Here is a 22,007-nt window from a genome sequence, read left to right on the forward strand (position 1 = left end):
AGCAACGCGTCCATTTTGCATCGAATGGGGGACGATGCCCGGCTGCGTCCTGGTTCTGCGAGCTGGGCCGGGGTTCCTTAGCTCGATGACGGTTGATGAGCAGGGGCCAAAAACAAGCTTTGCCAAGAGAGCCGGTTCATTTGGGGGCATTGGCCTGGCAGGGGACGGATAACGTCGAATAGCTTCAAGGATTGATGCCGTAGGGCAGCTGAGAGTTGCGTAATTGGCTTATATCATCAGGTTAGATGGATCCGTCCCGGGGTTCCATAGTTTGGAAACCTCCAAATAAAGAATTGACGCGGAGTGGACTGATCTGATTGCCTTTCCTTCACTCTGGATACGACGGGTTCCAGACTTGGAACCTGTTTTATACCAAGCCATACTCGCAGCACCAAGACCCCCAAGAGAGGTATCGACAACTCCCACCAATGGTTTCTTGAAGGCCATCAAGACTCGCTCGTTGATCATCCTTCCTAGTTTTCGCGTTCAAATGACGTCGCGGAGGCATGAAGGCTGCGTCCTCCTGTACCAGCTCGGCTCTACCACATGTTTTCTGAAAACAGTGCAGAATAGATTTCCCTCCTTTCCTGGGGAAGCTACAGATACTGGGGTGCGAGAAGCAAATACCCCAGTTTATTCCTGTTACTAAATAACTCTCATACTGCACTTCTGTAGACATTCAAAGCATGATCTGGGACGGATGTCAAAGGTTTTTAAAGCCCTCGCGTACTCTGGCACAGACCTACTGCAGTTGAGAAAGTCAAGGATTCCGGACTATGCGAGCCTAGGCTATGTCAACCATCAAGAACAGAATACAGATCAGTTGCTTTTGCCTTTCACAGTGGCGGATTACCTTACACATCAGTAGAACCTGACGATGGAAATCAAATTCTCGCTTAGTAAGCGACGGCTCGACCGAAATGAGGGGCAGAAGTGCCCCTCATCAACATCAAGGCTGCGCTTCGACCATCAGCAACACAAACACCGCAGTGTCGCTGTGCCTCTCCCCGATCATGGTATGCCAGACATCTCATCCATATAATTCAGCTAACATGTCTCCAGGCCTCCGAAAGCAGACTCTACACTTTTAGCCAGGAGAGCAAAGAACACCTTCGCAAGTTCCGTCTGGGGACTTCCCGCGCCAGCGACCCCCAAGCTGTGATCTGTACGTCCGTCTCACTGTCTCCGCAGACCTTCTTTCCAACATGCGAAACCGACTCTGACTCGCGATAGATATGATCGACAAACAGACGCTGGAAATCAAGCAGGATGAGGACAAGACAGTATACACAAAATTAGAGGACATAGGAGAGGATCTGCCAGACCATTCCCCACGATTCGTACTGCTGAGCTACCCATTGACATTGGTGAGTGATACGCTTGGAAGTAAAGTAGAGATGCTAATGTGCAGTAGCCCTCTGGACGATTATCGGTACCTTATGTGCTGCTATACTACCTCCCAGTAACATGCAATGCGGAATTGAGGATGGTATATGCTGGGGCGAAGGAATTGATGAGGAACACTGCTGAGGTAGGTAAGGTTATTGAGATTGACTCTGTGGATGACCTGGAAGATCTACCCTCGAAATTGGGTGCTGCGTAAAGACACGTGTGGGCTATATTATGGCCTGGTAGAGGATCGAGGAAGATGGAACATTTAATGACCTTCACAAATTTATAAGGCATATGGTTCAAGATTGATATAAAACTTGTGCAATGAAGCGCCGCGCTTAAAATTAGGCACAACGCCATTGAGTCCCTTTTGCCCTGTATCTAGGATATTGGTTGCATGGCTGACAACTTGCTGATCCCTTTGTCCCAGGAACATTCTCTGGAGTCATCAAAGAAGGCATCAGTGCTTCTGTGACCTACCAATCTTTCAAAACCAGCTAGAAATCTGAGATGCGAATCATGCTCAGAGAAAGGCATGTGGCTCAACCCTCGAAGCAGTTTCAGCATGCGACCTGCCCCAAGACGTGGACGCATTTGTCCTACCTGCAACCATAGTTGCACTCATGGTACCTGGCATCAGGCCTCACGCCCATGTCTTAGGACTGTTGGCCAATTTCAAAATGCCAGTGGCCAAGTCCGCTTCCCGTAGTCAATTCCAGCAACTGAACCCCACATCTCCACCTATGGTCGATTTCAAGGCGCATCTTCACCTTTCTTATACCCCATTCCCACCCTCCACCATTCATAGATCTCCCTGTTCCTTTCCAAGAACGCGCCCAGCTCTTTCATACCCGTCAATTCCTTTACATCTCCGGGGCCAACATCTAGCCCCTTTTCCCCCACATCCTCTCTCTTCATGAGTTGATAATCTTTGTACCGTAGCTTCTACAGGCATTTGCATCAATGAATCGTCTTCAAATGGCTTGTGAGTATAGAATGCCTTACTCGAACGACCTCTAACCAGTCACCAGCAAGTTCGCCTTCTGCAACCATAACCCCAGGTGGACCTCCGGTTTTCAAGAGAACGGAACATGAGAGTCGTTTTGCAGCTTTCGTGATGGTGAGGATCTTCTTGCGCGAGGTCATATGATGGGTTTTGATCAGTATGCGTTGGATTTGTGGCATTTTTGATCATTAGTGGAAGAGAGTCGACCGGGTTTGTTGATCGAGTTGATGCACATACCTCACGTGCGACGTCACATGATCAATTTGAAGGGTTCCTCTCTCAGAACTCTGGAGTGATTTCAAATCAGGATTGGTGACCTAAGAACAGACCCATTAGATCTTCACTTTCCCTTTGGAGCCCGCCAATATGGTTTTTATGATTCCGAGACTAGTCGGAGTAAGACCTAAAATGGGGAATGTGGTCCGAGAATTGATGGCATGGAGTCAACAAACGTGTTGCAAGTCTCGGCTAATCATTCGTGTAAACAAACATGACAGCACCAACTACAAGAATTGCCGATTGAAAGTGAGGCGAGCCAATACAATGATGATGTCCTTGGAGTCTAGCTCACAGGGCTGTTGAAAAAAGACGGATAGCAACGATGTTGAGTTAGGATAGCACCAAAGTCGTACTGAGCAAACGAACATAGATTCCCATGCATGTTCATGTTCTATTCCTTGGCCTTTGCAAGCGTTTCAGTCTACTCACCTTCTAGACATAAAGTGACGACCTTCTATGTATGGAAAATAGCACAGCACAAGTCACTTGACTGGAGATCAAACTGACACTGTGCTGTGAGATACGAAACGCTTCCTCTCAAATGATATGTGGAGAGACTCAATTGACGTTCTTTCATGAAGTGTCTCAATCCATGTTAATTATTTCCTTCAAATGAAGTCCCGAAGGGCCCCCAGACCTTTCCTTCCTAATTAAGATTGAACTACAGAACGAATTAGGGCATTGTGCTTCTGGCTGAAATACTTCTTACAAACCTGAAGTAAACTGACTGATTCCATTCTCCACATCAACGTTTCTCCCTTCTACTCAATCTCACTCACCACAATTATCTGAAGGGTACATGCGAATACTTTCTTTGCCGCCAATACCGTTCTTCTCATCCCCGCTCATTGGCCGTCGTCAACTTCCATTACAGGTTACTGATTACGAAGCTATTTGCCTCAAATTCCAGCCAGAACTTAGAGCACACAAGCAACAACGAGAACTCAATCTATAAATTCTTGAAAGGACGAAACAACAAAAGCACAATAAAATCGACAACTCGACTCGACTTTACAAACTCTCCTTTTGCATTGATCGAGGCGGTGACCATTGACGCTACCACATCCTCACGATCTCACCTATGAAGCATCATGGCAAAGAGAACTCGGCTCAGAAGAGATTCATCTCCTAACTCCGAAAGCGATAATGAATCCAGCTCAGACTCAAATTCGAATTCGGATTCTGACTCGAACGACAGTTCAGAAGCTGAGCCCGAGCCACGTTACCAAAGACGAAAAGATTTGCGGTTCGTATCCCAATCCTTGTATCCTCATCACTCTATAAATACAGATGGGGCTGACTCGCTTAAAAAGATGGCTACATGCCGGATTATTTAAAGATGCCAAGGGAGCAACCAAAGATGTGTGGTACGCGTTCAAAAAGAACAAGTGGGGACGATACCAAATAATTTACGCCTCAGACGTAAGTTGATTCTGATACAGTTACTCTTCATGGCATTCCCCGTCCTTACATTGTAATCTACTCCCACGAATAACTACCTGCTCAAACGACGACACAAGCCATAGTCTGACATCGATGAAATAGTGGATGGGAACTTCTTTCAAGAATCTCAATGTCGGCCGGAGAAAGAGCGACCTCATCACATGGGATAAGCACCACTTTGATAAATGGTCCCGGTTCATAACTTCCAGAGGAACCTGGGTTCGCAAACGTGCGATGGTAGGCAGAGCAGTTCAAAGAGACACTCTCTTGCAGACTTGGCTCGATCCTAACAGTCCGAATCACTATCGGCACGGAAAGGAAAAGGACAGAAACCTCGGTCCTCCTCTTAATGTTATCCATACTACAGATGACTATTCATCCAAAGGATCTGTACCGATACCAGTTGTGGAAGTTGAAACAGGTCCAGAAGAATGCTATCCTGCTACTACCATACCCTTATCGACAATCAGAATCGCAGTTGGGGCATTCAGAGAGTATGATAAAAACCCCTTGACAGTCATCGCCGACTTCCTTACAGGTCAATTGGCGCGACACGTCAAATTCAGACATCAAAAGACAGGTCGGAATGATCAAATTGAGTCTGCGTTCTACGAGTACGTTGTCCACACAGTAGCAATCATATACTGATTCTATTATCACAGTTGTGGTTGGAGAATAAACCGAAGAGCGCTTGAAAAAACAAATGACAGCATACTCTTAGGCAAGGTCGAGAACGCATTTCAGTCAAAATCATGGCGCCGAGAACCGCCGCTTTGGGTGGACCGATTCAAAGGAGACAAGCTGAACATAATGATAACGCAAATGAGAGACGACATGGGCGAGCACGCAGATTCTGGGGAGAGTTCTGGCTCTGATGACCCCAGCTCGACAACTCCCGAGACAACCGCCGATTCAAATGCCGAGAATGAACAAGACAGATATGTGATCGCTCACACTGCAGCTGGGCCAAGTAAAGTCTCCAGAAAGTGGTCCAAGTCGAGCCGAGTCGCTACTGCGAAGAATGGCCAGAAGAGGTTGTGGAAAAGCATCGAAAAGGGAGAAGACAAAGACTCTGTGAGTACTAATTGAAAATTTCAGCTATTGGCTGTTCACTTACAGTGTAAAAAAGACGGATGAGGAGTTAGGCTTCCTCCCAGAAAACTCCAAGGAAAAGGGTAAAGGTAGAGCTATTAGGAAGGTGAAGAGGCCGCGGAAACAAATCGCAGAGGTAAGCGTTTTCTTTGGTGTCAATCTTTTCCAGTATTTTCAAAAGGCCCAGAATACACTCAGTAGTAGATACTGATGTATACAAAAGGTCAGTAGCGATGAAGAAGACGATCAAGAAGAAGACGAAGAGCAAATGCAAGCTGCAGTTGGAGAGCCTCCTGCTCGCTCTGGTTTTGCAAAGTCTTCAAACCCGACTATTCATAGTATGGCCTTTGCCGACGATGATTCAGATATCGAGATCCTGGAGTACAAGAGTACTCCTGTGGGCGTCAAGGCCGAATTCACAATGAGTCATAAGTGCAGGGGCTATCAGCAGAATGCTGACTTCATGTTGCAGGACTACGATGCATAACATCTTCCCGACAACCTAGCGTCCATCTTTGATCTCGATTATTTTGCTGGACGTAAACATCGTTTGGCAGATAGAAATATCAGAATTCATACCAGCATTGCAAGGGATCTTCGCGGTGGTTGTTCAGCCCTTGTGAACGCCTTCAGGTCTTCGTAACAACCACTCGAGAGACTTTACGTTGACATATTCATTCTCCTTATCGGCGCAGCATTATCTTATCACTATATCTCTGAGCTTTACTCCAGCACATCGCCCAATCCATTCACATATTACACTTGCTTTGCCCAGTACATTCTCAACATTCAACAGATCAAAACAGCACCAAGCACTTGCTTTTTATCACTAAAAGAAGCTCTTCCCTGGCGTTCACATGCAGACACGACTCATATCTTCAGCAAAATCTGACTTACAGCAAAACGTATTCAACATACTACGCAAAAGATGTACAGAGCCTAGCATAGAACACGGAAGCAAGAAATCAAAATATTTTATGAAATAATGAAGTGAAACTCTTCGTCATATGTGTGTATCTTTTCTTTTTCTGTACCGTATGTTTTTGTAAGCTGGATAGCAATGCGGCCTCTGAACCATCCTTTGACAGAAACTTGGAATTCTGCTTGGACATCCTATTAGGCGAGGATATCCATCAACATTTAATGCCTGAATAGATCCTGATTAATTTACAGGTGTTACCTTAAAAACTTACTCATTACGTCCTTCAAGTCCAGACCTCGCAAGGCGTACGTTTGATATCTCATCGACTGAACACTGTCCGCCTGTGGAACACACCCCAGTCAACCAGTGAACACACATGCCTTGTGGATGCTAACCATTCAATCGTGACTCTCTGGTCTGCTAACTGAGCCTGCCCCGAGTGAACAGAGAGTCGACCGTGGGTCTAGTATTGGCGGAGTAATTCCTGGCCACCGAAGCGAGCATTTCGTGAATTAACATATCCCACAAGCATTGGGAATAAGGACAATCTTGGGATCCAGCAAGACTCAAGGAGCGCTTTATGACATGATCGATGACCACACAGACTACAGGACACAGACCGCACGAAATAAATATCTCATCATCCATACCGCGGCTCGTATGTCACTTGGCAACGCAGTGACATTCATTGCTCTGTCAATGGTGGCATTGAGGTATATTAAATATACCTAGAACCCCGAAAACGAACTAGGTAGCAGGACCTTCAAGGTGATCCCCTTCTTGAGATAGAGCTGATACCGACATGCCGTTCGTCTGTTGCAGGTGACAAGGTCGATAAACCGTTGCAACGCATCACTCCTTCTTGTGCTAACCGTTCTTGACGCTGTGAGTCTGTGTAGTTCTCAGGTTTCTTAGTTCCTCCATGTTTCCTCACTCCTCTGGCAGGACTTGCTCAGGCTTCAAGCCCATCTCTTCCCCAACCCTCCTCACTACCTCCCTCAAAGCTTTGCAGGCTGGACTATCTGGCCAAGAGTCGAAGAAACTCTCTCCATAATCGCAAGCCATACCAATTCTTGGATCCAGAGGCACAGCTCCAAGGAATGGTATGTTCATCTCCTTTGCCAAAGCTCTCGCTCCACCAGTCGTAGCCTGGAAGATTTCGCTCTGATGCGTACACTTCGGACACACAAAGCCCGACATATTCTCGACGAGCCCCAAGACCTTTATGCCAGCCTTTCGACAGAAATCAATCTCTTTCCGGACGTCGAGTAGGGCAACTTCCTGCGGAGTCGTGACCATAACTGCACCATCAACCCCACTCTCCTTTAAGAAAGAGTTGACACTCAAGTGCTCATCACTCGTTCCAGGGGGTGTATCCACAAGCAAGAAGTCCATGTCACCCCACTCCACATCCTTCAAGAATTGCTTTATCAATCCATTCTTCTTCGGTCCTCTCCAAATGACCGCATCGTCCCGATTTGGTAACATAAACTGCACGCTCATAACACCCAGATTCTCCAGCACCCAGACCGGACTCCATCCTCCTCCACTGACATGTATTGTCTCGTCCTCTACACCCATCATCTTCGGTATGCTCGGTCCACAGATATCTGTATCCATGATTCCCACCGTGTTATCCGGATTCGTCGCAAAGGCATGTGCAAGTAAACTCGTAAATGTACTCTTTCCTACCCCTCCTTTGCCAGACAAGATCAGGACCTTGTGTTTGATACCCGACAACCGCGCAGTGATCACTGGGATATCAGGATCTGGTCCTTTCGGTGCGGAGGCGCATATTGCTTGGTTCGGGCAGCCGGCGCATGAGTCTGCTTTACCTGCTGCTTCGGATTCTGGGCCAGGGCAATGTTCTGGTTCGGGGGCGACGAGTTTAGGTGCTACTTTGAGAGGGTTGGAGAGGACGTCTTGTACGTTTTCGGGGGCTTCGAGCGAGGGCGCCATTGTATTCTCGTGGTTCTCGAATAATTGGTGTTGAGGGAGATGGGCAAAGAAAACTTGAGCCGCAAATGTCGAGCTTGATGTTTACAAAGCATTTCAAGTGGCGTTCACTTCTGGAGGGGCAGTCATGTGATTGGCCGAATTCGGAGGCGGTGAATTCAAGAGGAGGATTGCTTGCAAATGCCCCAGAAGTCATTCTCGTGTGCTTAATATGAGATCGAATTGAGCGAGGTGTGAGAGAGTGTTTGAGTCTTTAGGTAGTATCTGTTTGATTGTTTCGTTACTTCGCTACCAATTTCTGGGGCTGCAGGTACAATATCATCACCGCTCTGGAAGCGAGATCGAAACAAAACAAATGTTCATGTCTTAGCATCTTTCTCCTTCCACAAAGCTATATAGAAGTCCAAGCCAGCCTCTCGAGCCTCTCTACCGAAAGTCCAATATATACTGCTATTATCCAAGAGCTTTTCACCAAGTTTCGTCACATCTTTAAATTTACTATTAACCTCCATATTCCTCATACAAGTTCACTAAACCCGAAACTCGTCCCAGCAAGCTTCGCACATTTCAGAGCATGTCTCGCAACCTTCATCGCCAACGAATTTAACCGAGTACATACAGTGGAGGGCACTGTTTCTTTTTTAAAGAAAGATAAACAACAGTAGAAAGTTATTAAACTGTTGCATTTAATGAGGAAATTTTCAGGCTCCATCAAACCTTTGCATGTCTTCCGATAAAATGCGACCTGCCCTCTTTTGACGCAAAAGAGGCACATCCTGAGCCATATGGACGGAAGTGTTACGCTTCTGCTACTTTTCATCTGTGCGAACTCTGATTTTCAAGAGATGTTAACAGATGTTGAGACTGGTAATCGATTTGCTCAATCACTGAGAAGTGAGCAGGACGCGGGCAACTTGAAGTCCATTACTTCTCATTTATGGGTCAGTGCCTCATCCAAGATCTACTGAATTCAACAAATAGGATTATTCTAACCTTTGTAGTGACATGTTCTCTGCTTCACAAGAAGTCCGAAAATCAAAAAGCAACGTGACAGTGGTAAATGAGTGTGTATTTGTTTTCTTAAATTCCAGAAAGCAGACTCGAGCATAAACGATCGTCTTGGCCCCGGAGCCATACCAAAGTCCAAAATCAACGCCAAATTATCGTAGTGTAATGCTAAATCCAGTCTATACCTCTAACGCTATGCAATACAATCCCAAAATCTAAACAAATTCCAACACGCCACCCAATGCCCTGCCCACTACCTAATGTCTCTTTTTCATCCAGAAGCCATCGCTTAAACCTTCAAGTCGCAAACAGCGGAGTTGGTGTTGCAACCCTTGAAGCCGTTGGCGCAGACATACCAGTTACCGTGGCCAGTTGGGCAGCTGCCCCAGTAGACACGAGGCGCGTTCTGGTAAGCAGCTGGTGCTGAAGTGCAACCCTTGAAGCCGGAGGTAGACTCGTAATCGTAGTAGGATGTTCCGGATGGGCAAAACTTGCTGTTGCCGGTTGATGGGTTGACTACCTCAGGCTCGACTTTCTCGGATCCCTTTGGCTTGGAATCGCAGACAGTGGTATCGGCACTGCATCCCTTGAATCCATTGGCGCAAACATAGTAGTTTTCACCAGATGGGCATGAGCCTGGCTCGACTGGCTCGGATTCGGGCTTCTTAGGATCACAGACTGAAGTATCGGCACTGCATCCTTTGAACCCATTGGCGCAGACATAGTAGCTCTGACCAGATGGGCAAGTGGATGGTTCGACTGGTGGCTTGGGATCGCAGACGCTGGTATCGGAACTACACCCCTTGAATCCAGTAGCACAGACATAGTAGGCCTGGCCAGATGGGCAAGAGTCCTTTGGAGCGACAGGTGGGAGGACAGGTGGGACCCAGCCGGAAGGCTTTGTGTCGCAGATTGTGCTGTCGGTGGTGCAACCCTTGAACCCGTTTGCGCAGACATACCAGTTTCCGTGTCCAGTTGGACAGATGCCCCAGTATTTGCGAGGTCCATTTTGATATTCAGCAGGTGTGGCGGTACATCCCTTGAAGCCGCTGGTGGACTCGTAGTCAAAGTAGGAAGTTCCTGCGGGACAAGAAGGAGATTGACGTGCGTTGACAGGAGCAGCGAGTGAGACTGAAACCATGGAAGTGCTAGCGACGAGCACGGAAAGAATGGCGGTGTTGTAAAACATTTTGGAATTGGTTTTTGGCTGTGTTTGATTTGAGAAAGATCGCGGTAGTGATGGAAGTTTAGTTGGGATAGTTGATTCGAAATGAAGTTGCTGAGATGGAATAGATGAAATGAGATAGGAAATGACAAAGGAAATGACCTAGGAAAGAAATTGAAGTGTAGATGTGTTGGATGTGAATGATGAAGAAAGGTTGATGAGAGAATTCTCTCTACTTATATAGAGATCTAGAGCACAGCAGTATCCTGAAGGCCTCCGGGCTGCACCTCAGCCCTGCGACGCCTCAAGAACCACAGCATCTCATAATTGGACAACTAGAGAACTATTGTTGGTGTGGCTCGGGATGCTCGCCCAGGTTTTGGCGAGCTTAGCGACGAAGCGAGAAAGCAAATGAGTTAAGTGGAGGCTGTTGAAGGTGCTGACGGCTGTCTGCTTACACTGGCATTGGCTGGGCTCCAAGGTGAAGTGGTGTGCTTTGATGAGATGAGAGCGGCTGCCAATAGGGGGGGCAGCTTGAACGCCGACGCCATGCATCTCTGGCTCAGTATACTTGTATCGACGGGCAGTGTCGAGTCGAGTCGAGTCGAGAGGGTGAGGGGTAGGGTGCGCTCTAGCAGCGGTGAAAGTAGTATCCGGGTAGTGGGCAAGGCTGAGCTATGAGAGGCGTCCAGTGGCACGATGCTGCCAAGGCTTCAATTCCAGCCTCGACAACATGATGATAGCTGTGCTGCCAGCCAGGATTGAGCACGGATACAGTGCAGCAAGTCCATTGAATAATAACAGTCATACCAAGAAACTTAAAAAAGCTTTGTACCATGCCAAGTGAGCAAGTATGGCTCAGAATAAACAAGCGTTCCGGATATCTCCAGCTGTTTCGGCAAGGCAGACTCAAGAACAACATGATGTTACGGAGATACCATTCGTGAGCAAATAACAAATCGCGCAGAGCAACCGAAACTTACACCAAGTGACTACCACAAGATGGTGCTGCATCCAGTTTGAAGAAGCTGACCTTCGATTTTGGTAAGCTAACATGGCAAACACCATCAATATGTTCCTGATCAAGTGAGCATTCTTTCAAGAAAGTTTGGCACCAACACGACAACAGTCTACCTCAAATGAGAAAACAACAAGCCACTGGCAGCAGATGTCGGCGACCATGTCTTGAGAGATACTTGGACCCCTGCTTCCAAATCCTCGTAAGCAACTTAACTTATCATCACCTGGCATATTGCGGGAAGCTTAGTAGTGTTGGCCAGAAGTAATTTACCACTTGAGTTACAGCTGTCGCCCGCGGAGTGTTTCTCATGTGCTGGCATTTCGCAGCAGCATGATTACACCAGATATCACGCCCCGAATAATTGCAGCATGCATTCCAGCCATTCGAGTGAGCGAAGCGGACAACACAAATACCAGAAGCGAATCAAGAAGTCGGATGATCTTAGTGCTCAAGAAACTTCTTGGCTCATGTGCAAATAGATTCTATTGATGCTATAGCGATTTTAGATCAGCCATTGCCATGCTATGTCTTCCGCACTGGTTGGTTCTTTGACCATTACCACAATTTAAAGCTCCCACGCCCAGGAGATGCAACATATGATAAAGCACCCCCAACGCCATTGGGTATTATACAGGGGTCTTGAATAATGTAAAACGCCAATGTAAAGATCCCATTCCGCCCCCCTTAGTTCCAGCCATCTCCTTCGTCGTCACTTCTCTCCACACTTTGCTTCTTCCCAGGTCCTTTTGGTCTGCCACGTCCCCTTGGTACAGACGATGACCGTGCTCTCTTCTTGCGGTTTCCGGGGGTACTGATGGAACCCTTTCGCTTTCTGCCTCTTCCACTGCCTGGAGGGCCTGGAGTTCCGGACGCGCCTTCATCCTCGCTTGGAGTGCTGGCCCTAGCCTGATCAGCCTCTTCATCATCCTCAGCGGCAACCTTGAACTCTTGGTCGACGTTCAACAACTCCACAAATGCGCGGCACTGCTTCATCATGCTCTCTTCAGAGTCGAGAGAGGACATGGTGGACTCGGAAAGCTCCCAAAACTTATCGCCGTTAACACCTTGTGCTCTAACTGGCGCCCGATTCAAATCCTTTATGGCCGCTTTGTTCTTTCCATCGCGCAAATTTGTTTTCAGGCCATACTGGCGTCTGAGGTAGCTACGCGCTTCCCATAGACTTGAGAGCATCATAGACGAAGCGGTCAGTTGCTGCAGTCGCAGCTGATCAACAGTGGGCTGTACAGGTTGAGATTGTCCATGTTCATCCACTTGTGAAGGCTGATCAAGGCTGACATGGAAGATCTCCGTCTCAATTGAATGCGCAATGCCAGTACCGAGGGCTGCAACCACCTTTTCCATAGCTGTAATGGTAGACAAAAGTTCATCAACTGTTTGGTACTCGAAGAAAGCGAGGTTCTCGATGATAAACTGGGAAAATTCGAGATGCTGAGGTAATTCGGTTACGATATCCATCTTTGCTGGATCGAATTCGATACGCGCACAAAGATTTTCGTAAAACCTTTTTCGATTCTTGACTTTGCTGATCTTGAGAACATCCATCATCAAGTGGAGTTTCGAAGCATAGGGATCAATATTTGCACCGTGAGTGTTCCGGACGATGTCGCGTTGGTAGGCATATGCGAGCTGAACCGCTCGCATGTATTCCTTCTCCAGGATCGTCTCGTGCTTCTCATGAAGAGCACGATGCTCCTTGGCTGCGATTTCGGCGATTTTCAGGTTTTGAGAAGTTTCTAGTGCAATCAAACACGAACCAGTCTCCTTTGGGTGGACCAGTCCTTGTCGAGCGATGCTGGCAACGACCTCAGCAGCAAGAAGTCCCTGGTCATCCTGCCGGGACAGTGCAATGCGAACAATATGTGGTAAGAATCGTTGCGCAATACCAATCGCAATACCATCGCCCTGGCCACCTCCCATAACACCCAACTTGGCTGTTGAGTCGATGCCGGCTCCTGGTACGCCGTCCTTGCCCGCCTCGGAGCGCTTCTCTTCGAGAAGTAAAAAGTCCTTGAACGATTTCAGGACAATTGTTTCGAGAGCTGCTTCCTTTTCGTCAAATACCGTCAGAAATGAGGTGTATATATTTGCGGAAGAAAAGTTCTTGGGCCATGATTGGCAGACCATCCCAATTGCTTCAAGTGCTGCCTTCCTAACTTCTAGAGGCTGAGATGGCGATGCAAAAGGTGCAAAGGTGTCTGCCATTAACTTGGCAACAGAGTCATCTTTCCAGGAAGGAAATTTCTTCCGAAAGTCTGCAGTCTGGGGATCAAAGTCACAATGCTTGCCGCACATGCCAGTGATCAGGAGGAGCTTGGTGAGCTTTCGAATCTGATCGTCGGCCAATTGAGTATTCTTCATCCTTGATATGCCGTCAAGACTTGAAATTACCAGTGCTGTAAGCTGTCGATAGTCGCCTAGAACTCCAGAGATAATCCATAGACATGCAATGATGTCGTCCAGGATTGATTTACCAACACGAGCCACAGCGGGGAGAAGTTCTTTTCTGATAGACGCAAGGAAGTTGTTGTGAGCCTTGGATAGATGCGAAAGAACGTGGCGAAATATAACTATAACAGATCGATAAATCTGGGGATCGTCATTACCTCGAACATTGGCAACATAGGGCTGCAGTAGTTGAACTTGCTCTGCTGTGAAGAGGTCGGCATTGGACTTGGCAAAAATTGTCAAAATATGCATGGCATCTCTGGCAGAAGGTGCGTCGTTGCTCTCGCTCGCAGAGTTATCGATTATCGTCTCAAACATGGTGGCAACGAGTGCTTTACAGACTCGAAAGTTGGCGCCTGATAGCTTAGCGTCGGCAGACAATATATTTTGAAGGACTTTGTCCAAGACGACTCCAACACCACCTCCTCGTTGGACGGTCTTTACCATGAGTGCAACATGATCAGACATGGCTAGCTTGTATTGTGCCGTTGTATTCTCCGATGTGGTCGATTGGTAGAAGGGTGACATCCACACTTCTTCGATCATCTGGCGTGCAAGATCCTGCACCCCTTCATCTAAATCCTGAACTCGATGAAGAAGAGCATCGGCAATGAGACTCCGAACCTCACGCTTGTTGTTTCTGAGATAAATGTCTTTAGAGAGTCTCATAGCACGCTTTCGGACTCCCACCCCGCTGTCGTTGACTCGACTGAGAATATGCGTAATCATTTCCTCCTCAAGCGCCGGACGAATGTTGATACACTTGCCGATGAGACCCAATGCAGAGTCGCGAACTTGAACTGACGTATCATTTGCACATCTCAGAATGCGTTGCTTCACGGCGGGTTCTCTGTCGATGATTGCCGGGTCGGTATCTAGGACCTGATTGACACTCTTCAAACTTTTACTTCGTACTGTTGCTTGTTCGCTGGTCATTGAGCCTAAGAGAATTGAGAAAACCCTGCTGAAGGACTCACAGAACTGTGAGTTTAGCAGGGTGATCGAGTATGCAAGGCGGGCATGAGGCGGGCTGACTGCTTCGAAACTATATTCCGTCGATAACCATCTGCGGTCCGAAATCATCATTCGAAGTCTGTAAGCTAAACGCCCGTACTCTTGTTCGGTTTGCTCATGATTGTAGTCATCGTCGCTGATTGCATCAAATGTGATGCAGACTTTGGAGGCCCACTCAGCCTTGAAGAATCCAATCGCGCTTCGAAGCTGGGGGTCATCATCCTTAACAGGACGACAACGATGCTGCAGAGACTCCAAGCACGCACGGTATGGGCCTGCTCCCCAGGACACAAGCTCCGCACCGGATGCCTTCTTTTCGAGTGAAGCTTCGGCCAATTTCGCTAAGTATCTACCAAGATCCGTGTCTCCATTCTCGAGTGAGTTAGCAGTTTTCCTGACATGGGAGTTCAGCTCAGAAATCGCTGCCCCCATCAAGCCGAGAAGATCAAGGGCCATATTTTTAGCGGGTGCTGCAGTCTTATCGCCCTCTGCCAACTGAACCATCTTGAATAGGAACAATCGAAGCATGAGCTCTGCCGCAGGCCAGTCTGTAGAGTTCAAGCACGTAATAAAATCCTCCACGAAAAGATCGAGCAAGTTACGGTAGGGAGCATCTCCACTTTTGGTAGACTTCATGGCTCTGTTGACTATAAATGCGACAACGTAAGTTGCGTTCGCCTTTGCTGTATCAAGCAATTGGCCAATATCGTCTGCGAGTTCTTGAATCGCGGTTACGGGCTGTCTCTCCGCATCATGCTCTGCAGTGATAGTGTATTTGCTGGTACTAGGTTCCTTTAATTCATCCGTACTATCATCACCGTTCAGTGCTTCCAAAGCCCTGTGACGTCGATTTGACTTGTCGTCATCGACTTTACAGGCACTTGTCTGGATAAGTCTCATAATTAGAGCAGAAACAAGTTGTATGCTTCCTCCTTCGGCGAGTTTGAATTGACGTGCGCTTTGTCTTGTTACTGGTAGCTTTTCCAGAGATGTCAGGATCTCGTCGAAGATGCCTTGACGCTGGGCCGGATTACATAGGAAGATCTGAGCGAGTACATCCATAGCGACGACTCGCAAACTGTCAAATTTCGAAATCTTGACAATCGAGTCACGCTCGCTTGGAGCGTTTTCCACAAAGATCAAGCGCGACGCTGTGAACTCGAGAGTGTTGATGACGGTCTCGGAAAGTTCGATGGTGGACACCAGGCTTGCAACAAGGGATAAGAGTTTTCGGCAATGCGAGAGGAGGCTGCTTATATGCGCCTTCTGAACAGATAAAAGCTTGAACACCGCTGCCGAGGGACCAGAGTTGCGCATCTCTACAATCGGGATCAAGCAGGTTTCTGTGGCATTCTTGAATGCATTAAGGGCAGCCTGTATGACATCTTCCGAATAGAGTTGCTTCTCCTCACGGCCACCAGCCATCAACTTCAATGATACCCGAGCTGCTTTGATTCCAAGCTCTGCGGTAGAGATTTGCTGGAGCCATGTTTCGACTTCTGACTCTCCCATACTGTCGTCAACCTTGACATCAACCGTCTCTGCAACCTTCAGTGCGCCTTCACAGAGTTTTTGTACTCTCAACAAATCGTCCAGGGGGATTTGAGAAAAGCGGCTGGCATCAATCACACGCTGTAGAAGAATCTCCACCTTTGCCTGGGCGGCAAGGCTCAAGGTGATACCTTCGCTGGACGATGTGAGAATGACACTCGAAGGAGCATGGTCTGGTTGAACTTGGTCCTCGGCTTCGAAAACCTCTTGGAGATACTCTCGAAGGTTCTTGAACGCCGCATCATTCTTCTGTCGTTGATCAACACTTCGGGAGAGGTCATCTTCGTCGTCAACCTCCGAACGGCGCCGCTTCCTAGATAAGTTCTGAGGCGTGTCGGGAGAGGACGGTAGAACTTCATAGTCCTCGGGTCGGAAAGTCGATGGAAGATTCGGAATTACCACAGCTAGTCCTGGAATCGAACTTGATGGTGCAAGCTGCGATCCGTGCTGTGGAGTAACCTTCGGTGTGGGCTCTAGCGGGGTATGGCTCTGCTGCTGGGATGGTGTATTGGGCTGGATTAGCACTTGCGGCTGGTCCTGCTTTGGGGTTTGCGACACAGGTTTGACTTTGGTCTCACTCTTAGAAGGGGTATATTCTGTACGACTGAAGTTCTTTGGTAGTCCTGGGATTATCACAGAGAAGCTTGAGCTCGGCTTGGCCGGGGTTTCTGGTTCAAGCTTTGTGGGAGTACTGATATGTCCATTTGACCTAGGAGGCTCCTTAATAGTGGGTGCTTCAACTTTGATCGTGGAGTTCTCGTCGTATGCTTGTTGGTTGGAAACTGCCCGTTGAATAGAAATAGGTTGTGGTGGCTGCTGTGGTTTTGGATGTGACTTCAGCTTCGGAGTTCCTTTCTGCTTCTGTGGAGGTCTACTTGTCATGATGGGTGGACTTGGTCTCTCTGGAGAAGGGTATCTAAATTCGACTGAAGTTCTATCGTAAACCATCTGTGCAAACGCGGAGAGCGATGTCTGAGGCTGAACAGAATTTGAAGTATGCTCGGAGGTAATACTTGGCGAGGTCTTGAATGAACTAAAAAATGTTAGTCAAGTCCAAAAACATGGCTCCAAAAGGTCTCACTATTGTGCAATGTTGCCTGGCTTAAGAAGCTCCTTCAGATCATTCAATGATTTCTGTAATCTTTCGGATGTGTTGTTAGGATCTTGCGCATCGCGATTGAGAGCTTCTAAAAGCTGTCGCCCTTCTTCGCGGTCGGTGGGGGTTGAGAATAATGAGGTTGAGGATCGAAGACCTATTGAGGGGGGTGGGATTATATCTTGAGGAGGTGAATATGTTAGTGGTTGTTGACTTTAAAGGAGGTGGAGTGTTGTTGGTACCTGAATTGAACGGAACCACAGAAGAAAAAGGTGAATATGGTAACGCCTCATCAACAGTGAGAACCCTGGCTTGTTTCCTTCTGGGGCCATTCGTCGATAATGCGCCGTTTGACCCATTGACACCACCATACTGGATGGCGTAGCCGTTCTGATCCATGTTGAATATTGAGGAGGGCGATGCGCGAAGAACAATTCTCGGGCGCAGTCATCAAGAAGTATCAAGAGCAGGCCGCTTTGGATAGCACATTGCAAGACCGAATACTGCGGCGATACGTAGAATGCGCGCGTTAGATTTAGATGTTATGCTTGTCGCAATGAATGCGGTCGATAGAAGCTCAAGAAGCGCAGCCTTGCCTGAACAATCCTGGAAAAGCGTGATGACTAAGCAAGGCGGCCTTGATCACTTAAAATTATTCTGAGCAGGGCGTCCAATAATCAACTTTCTTCACAATCCAAGTCAAAATGTCTGCCGTTGGATCTCTCGTCTTCTGCACAGATTGCGGCAATCTGCTGGACAGTTCCACTGGCAACAAGAATTCAATCCTTGTTTGCGAGTGCTGCGGTGCGGAGAATAAAGGTTTGCGCATTTTCTTCCTTCACAATGGGCAAATCTCATACGGATACAGATACGGCATCAAAAACAATTACGACTCACACCAAAGCTGCTTCTTTCCCGTCTCTTCTCAGGCAAAAACGATCGGACATTCAACAGGTGGAACTTTCGGATATGCAGAGTGAGGCTGTCATTGCGCAAACATGTCCGGAGTGTGGAAGGCAGGAGGTCAGATACACCGCAGTTCAGCTGAGAAGTGCAGATGAAGGCAGCACTATCTTCTATACGTGCGACTGTGGGCACAAGCAAGTATTGAGAGGAATGAATGGCCAGCACCTGCTAACCCCCACCAGATGGAACACAAACAATTGAAGCGGTGCACCAAATCATACCCCCAAGTTACTTGCGAAACCATTGCATTGCAAAAACACCACATAAAGGGCCGTCGTCTAAGTTGAGTTGAGTTGCTATTCAAGGCCCAAGCACTTTGGTGCCTAGCATTCTACGAATTATTAAAGGAACTATCTATGCATTCGCAGTCTCTGGAATCAATGCATATTCGACCTCACCAGTCTTCTCGAACTCCGCCATATCCAGAGCCACAATCACACTCTCCCGAACAACTTGCTCCTTGTCGTTCAAGAACCGCTTCAGTGTTTCCTCAACACCATCCTCCTCGCCCAGACTACCCAGAGCCTCAGCAGCCTCGTGTCGGACCATACTCTCCTCCTGCAAATCACCAAGAGCAGCAGTCAGGGCCGGGATGGAAGCAGGATGTGACAATTGGCCAAAGACAAAAGCGATCTCGTGTCTGAAGAGGGCGGATGGATCTGCGAATCCCTTGGCGAGGGCAAGAACAGCAGGGACGGCAGTTGGGAGGTCTGGTGGCGAAGCGAGATCTCGCAGGCCGAACATAGCTCTGTAGCGTAGGAATAGAGGCTTGGTAGTATCCAACAAGCTCTTCTCCAAATCCTCGATCGACTCGGTCTGTTCTGAAGTTGGCGCGGGATCGATGGACGCGAAGTCGCTGCCAATATTAGCCAAACTGCAGTTTGCGAGCCCGTAAAGTGAACATACCTCTTCTGTAACTTTTCCTTCTTTCTTTCTTCACTGTTCTCCCACTCAATTCTCGCAACAGCGATCTCACATGTCTCCTTAACAACCACGAGTTCCTCAGGTGTGTCCCTCAACTCCTTTAGTAAATCCAAACTTCCCATATCACCAATAGCACCTAGTGCCTCCGCAGCCTCATGTCTACACATCGGGTCCTCATCCTTATTTTCCAACACATCTCTCAAGAACGGTACAGCAGCCACGTCCTTCGTCTGGCCTAGACAGTAAGCTAGTTCATGCTTGAGGAGAGCAGAAGGCGAGGCGAAAGCTGCAGCGATAGCCTGAATGGCGGGGAGCGAGGCTTGGCATGCTAGATGCTTGAGGGAGAAGAGGGCTCGGAATCGACGTGCGAGAGGTTCGGTTTCTGAGCAGAGGGTTTTGCGAAGGGCGAGGATGGTGGGGTCGCTCGTTGGAGGGGGAGATGTCGCTGAGGGGGCCATGGCGGGGTAGAGTTTTTCTGTCCTGGGGAGGATTAGCAGCTGGCGAGGGAGGCGCATATGCTTCGATATATGTGACTTACAATCGATGATAGTGCCAAAGCGTGAAGTACCTCGAGATTATTGCGCTCGTCAAGCAGGAAAGAAGTATTTAATGTTCGTTTGGAATTTTGTCGATGCTCAATCGGATACGGCCGCTAGGCTTTATTCTCATGCGTTACCTACAGTACCCCTGCAGCATGCCACGTGAATGCCGCTCTTGTGGTATTCCAGTTCACTCCGCCAAGTGAATTGGAAGGTCTCTCTCTAGCGAGCGCCTTTTACTTTTCGTCCTCTTTGTCTACCTTAGCTCTATCACTGGTACCTCACAAAATGCATTTAGGAAATTGCAGAACGTATCCTTTGAGGGGCTTTTCCACGCTCAGAACATCTTGGTAGATTCATTGCCAGAACCGTCTCTTAAAGAAGGCCGAACAAAATGAGAGATAGTTACCTAGATATGTACAATTGGGAAGCTCGAAATCATGTTGTACATAGTGCCGTGTCCTAGCAACACTTCACGTCTCATGTACAGATAGTGATCCATCAAATCCTTGCATTACATATAATCCTCCTTCTTTACGAAGTTAAGTAGCTATGTAGAGCTCCCAGAGTTGAGATTCATCCCCCGCCTATTGTTTCTAAGTTTCCTCTTCGCCCAACAAAATTGTGTAGAATAGTCGGATCCTAAGTAGGGCTCGCCTGAAATGGCAAAATTACAACCTGTTGGTCCCATCATGGATCTTTCTTTCGCAAGTATCCCTCCCTGTAAGCCTTTCTGTATATCATTGTGTGCAAGCCTTGAGATTCTCTTGTTCTTCTATCTCCTCATAAGACCGCCTACATCTCTTGATATTGCAAGCAATTCTAGACCAATATCCCTACCTGGCACTCATGTCTCATCTTCCATATTAAGAAGTATCGTGCCCAGGCATACATCCACGCCCTCATCTGCCAGACAGTCGCTGGCTCTCTTGGTCTGAGGACGGGCTCGACAGTCAGCAGCTCTTTTGGCATCCTTGTCTCGCTTCAACCGCTTTAATTCGTCTGGTGTAGTCAAGCTGAAGTCAATTGGATCCAGTGCAATAGCCTTTAGACCATCGATTCTTTGTTGGGTGATGCCATCCGCCTCTCTTTGCTCGAAGACGATGGCAGCAAGCATGAGCAGTGCTCTGAGTGTGAAATGGGCATCGTTGCCAGCGTCGTGTAAGCACTCCTCTCGAAATGGGATGTTGATTTGCTGCAAGATTCGCATAAGAGATGGTCGAGTTTTGAAGGGCAAGTCAAGTGTCTGGGTGATCGTGTTGAGGTCAAGTATCCCTTCAATTGCAAATAAACCCTTATCTCGCAAGTCGATCCCAAGATCCTTGAGAATCCGCAATTCGTTGAGAATTGCGCAGCCCACTAAGACCACCTTTTGAGGTTTGCTGTCTGATGCTTTGTTTGCTAGCCCGTCCCGAAGGAAGTCTACGAGATTCCGGCGATAGATGATTTCCGACTCCCCAAACAGAAAGTTGGACTTGATGAGAGACTTGATGGGTGTTCTGACACATCGTGAATGAATGATGCTTGCATTCACATGAGGAGAAAGTTCTCGCCACTTGCTCGTAGACAAGGTGCAGATGCCTGTTTGGGTGACCTTGTTCCCTTGATGTGCAATCTATCCAAAATCGAGAGCCAATATTGTAACATCAGTAGCTTCTTCTAGCAGAACTCGCTGAAGTAAGCTGATGCTGTCTGGCCCACGAAGATCACGCAGCTTCCGTTCTGCCATCACTGCTAACCTGTCTTTGTCTAGATCAGCTTGTTGGGTGTCCACCAACCAAGAACGTGGTTGTTGTGTAGATTGTTGCAGCGTACAGGCCATGGTCACATAGTTTATTGGAGGAGTGGCAAAGAGTCTCCTGGTATCAGTGTCCTGTTCTTTTATTTTTTTTGTTGCGATCTGGACTAATTGTGAGCGCGATATTAGTGGATAGGTCATAATGACCTACCTCGTTCTGAAAGCTGGTCCGGCGGTGCCATGGTATCGGATTAGCGTCTTGTGAAAGGAGCGAATTGAAACCGAACGTCACAAAAATCCCATTACTCTGTATCTACTTTTGTTCTTTCCCAAAGCAGTGAATGTCCGTAGCCTAAACTACAGCAAATATCGACCTTTTTAGCTACGGTGGAGGAAGGCTCGGGATTATATTAATTCGCAAGCTGAGAA

General features: G+C 47.8%; 8 protein-coding genes across 8 annotated transcripts; 2 read left to right on the plus strand and 6 right to left on the minus strand.

The window, feature by feature from the left end:
- Positions 1–1,013: 1,013 nt before the first annotated feature.
- On the plus strand, positions 1,014–1,603 carry ONS95_011118 (uncharacterized protein; the record flags this gene model as incomplete). Its single annotated transcript, XM_058504716.1, has 4 exons — positions 1,014–1,016; positions 1,063–1,165; positions 1,234–1,367; positions 1,415–1,603. 4 exons carry the CDS (start codon positions 1,014–1,016, stop codon positions 1,601–1,603), a joined length of 429 nt encoding a protein of 142 aa, XP_058359272.1.
- A 542-nt stretch (positions 1,604–2,145) lies between these two features.
- ONS95_011119 (uncharacterized protein) lies at positions 2,146–2,577 on the minus strand (the record flags this gene model as incomplete). The annotated part of the gene is made up of 2 exons (XM_058504717.1): positions 2,146–2,337; positions 2,398–2,577. 2 exons carry the CDS (start codon positions 2,575–2,577, stop codon positions 2,146–2,148), a joined length of 372 nt encoding a protein of 123 aa, XP_058359273.1.
- Positions 2,578–3,768: 1,191 nt separating this feature from the next.
- Positions 3,769–5,699, plus strand: ONS95_011120 (uncharacterized protein; the record flags this gene model as incomplete). The annotated part of the gene is made up of 6 exons (XM_058504718.1): positions 3,769–3,923; positions 3,991–4,099; positions 4,223–4,734; positions 4,783–5,194; positions 5,250–5,348; positions 5,436–5,699. The coding sequence occupies 6 exons, from the start codon at positions 3,769–3,771 to the stop codon at positions 5,697–5,699; spliced, it is 1,551 nt and encodes a 516-aa protein (XP_058359274.1).
- A 1,365-nt stretch (positions 5,700–7,064) lies between these two features.
- Positions 7,065–8,093, minus strand: NBP35 (cytosolic Fe-S cluster assembly factor nbp35; the record flags this gene model as incomplete). The annotated part of the gene is made up of 1 exon (XM_058504719.1): positions 7,065–8,093. The coding sequence occupies one exon, from the start codon at positions 8,091–8,093 to the stop codon at positions 7,065–7,067; it is 1,029 nt and encodes a 342-aa protein (XP_058359275.1).
- Positions 8,094–9,387: 1,294 nt separating this feature from the next.
- Positions 9,388–10,287, minus strand: ONS95_011122 (uncharacterized protein; the record flags this gene model as incomplete). Its single annotated transcript, XM_058504720.1, has 1 exon — positions 9,388–10,287. The coding sequence occupies one exon, from the start codon at positions 10,285–10,287 to the stop codon at positions 9,388–9,390; it is 900 nt and encodes a 299-aa protein (XP_058359276.1).
- Positions 10,288–11,968: 1,681 nt separating this feature from the next.
- SCC2 (Sister chromatid cohesion protein 2) lies at positions 11,969–17,810 on the minus strand (the record flags this gene model as incomplete). The annotated part of the gene is made up of 3 exons (XM_058504721.1): positions 11,969–17,348; positions 17,397–17,592; positions 17,654–17,810. 3 exons carry the CDS (start codon positions 17,808–17,810, stop codon positions 11,969–11,971), a joined length of 5,733 nt encoding a protein of 1,910 aa, XP_058359277.1.
- Positions 17,811–18,731: 921 nt separating this feature from the next.
- Positions 18,732–19,935, minus strand: LIA1 (deoxyhypusine hydroxylase; the record flags this gene model as incomplete). The annotated part of the gene is made up of 3 exons (XM_058504722.1): positions 19,840–19,935; positions 19,284–19,781; positions 18,732–19,233 (listed from the first exon to the last, which is right to left on the minus strand). The coding sequence occupies exons 2-3, from the start codon at positions 19,757–19,759 to the stop codon at positions 18,732–18,734; spliced, it is 978 nt and encodes a 325-aa protein (XP_058359278.1). The 5' UTR covers positions 19,760–19,781; positions 19,840–19,935.
- A 752-nt stretch (positions 19,936–20,687) lies between these two features.
- Positions 20,688–21,662, minus strand: ONS95_011125 (uncharacterized protein; the record flags this gene model as incomplete). Its single annotated transcript, XM_058504723.1, has 2 exons — positions 20,688–21,339; positions 21,580–21,662. 2 exons carry the CDS (start codon positions 21,660–21,662, stop codon positions 20,688–20,690), a joined length of 735 nt encoding a protein of 244 aa, XP_058359279.1.
- Between the last annotated feature and the right edge of the window lie 345 nt (positions 21,663–22,007).

Source organism: Cadophora gregata (assembly GCF_030347475.1).
Source record: "Cadophora gregata isolate MNR1 chromosome Unknown scaffold_5, whole genome shotgun sequence".
NCBI classification, from domain to species: Eukaryota; Fungi; Ascomycota; class Leotiomycetes; order Helotiales; family Ploettnerulaceae; genus Cadophora; species Cadophora gregata.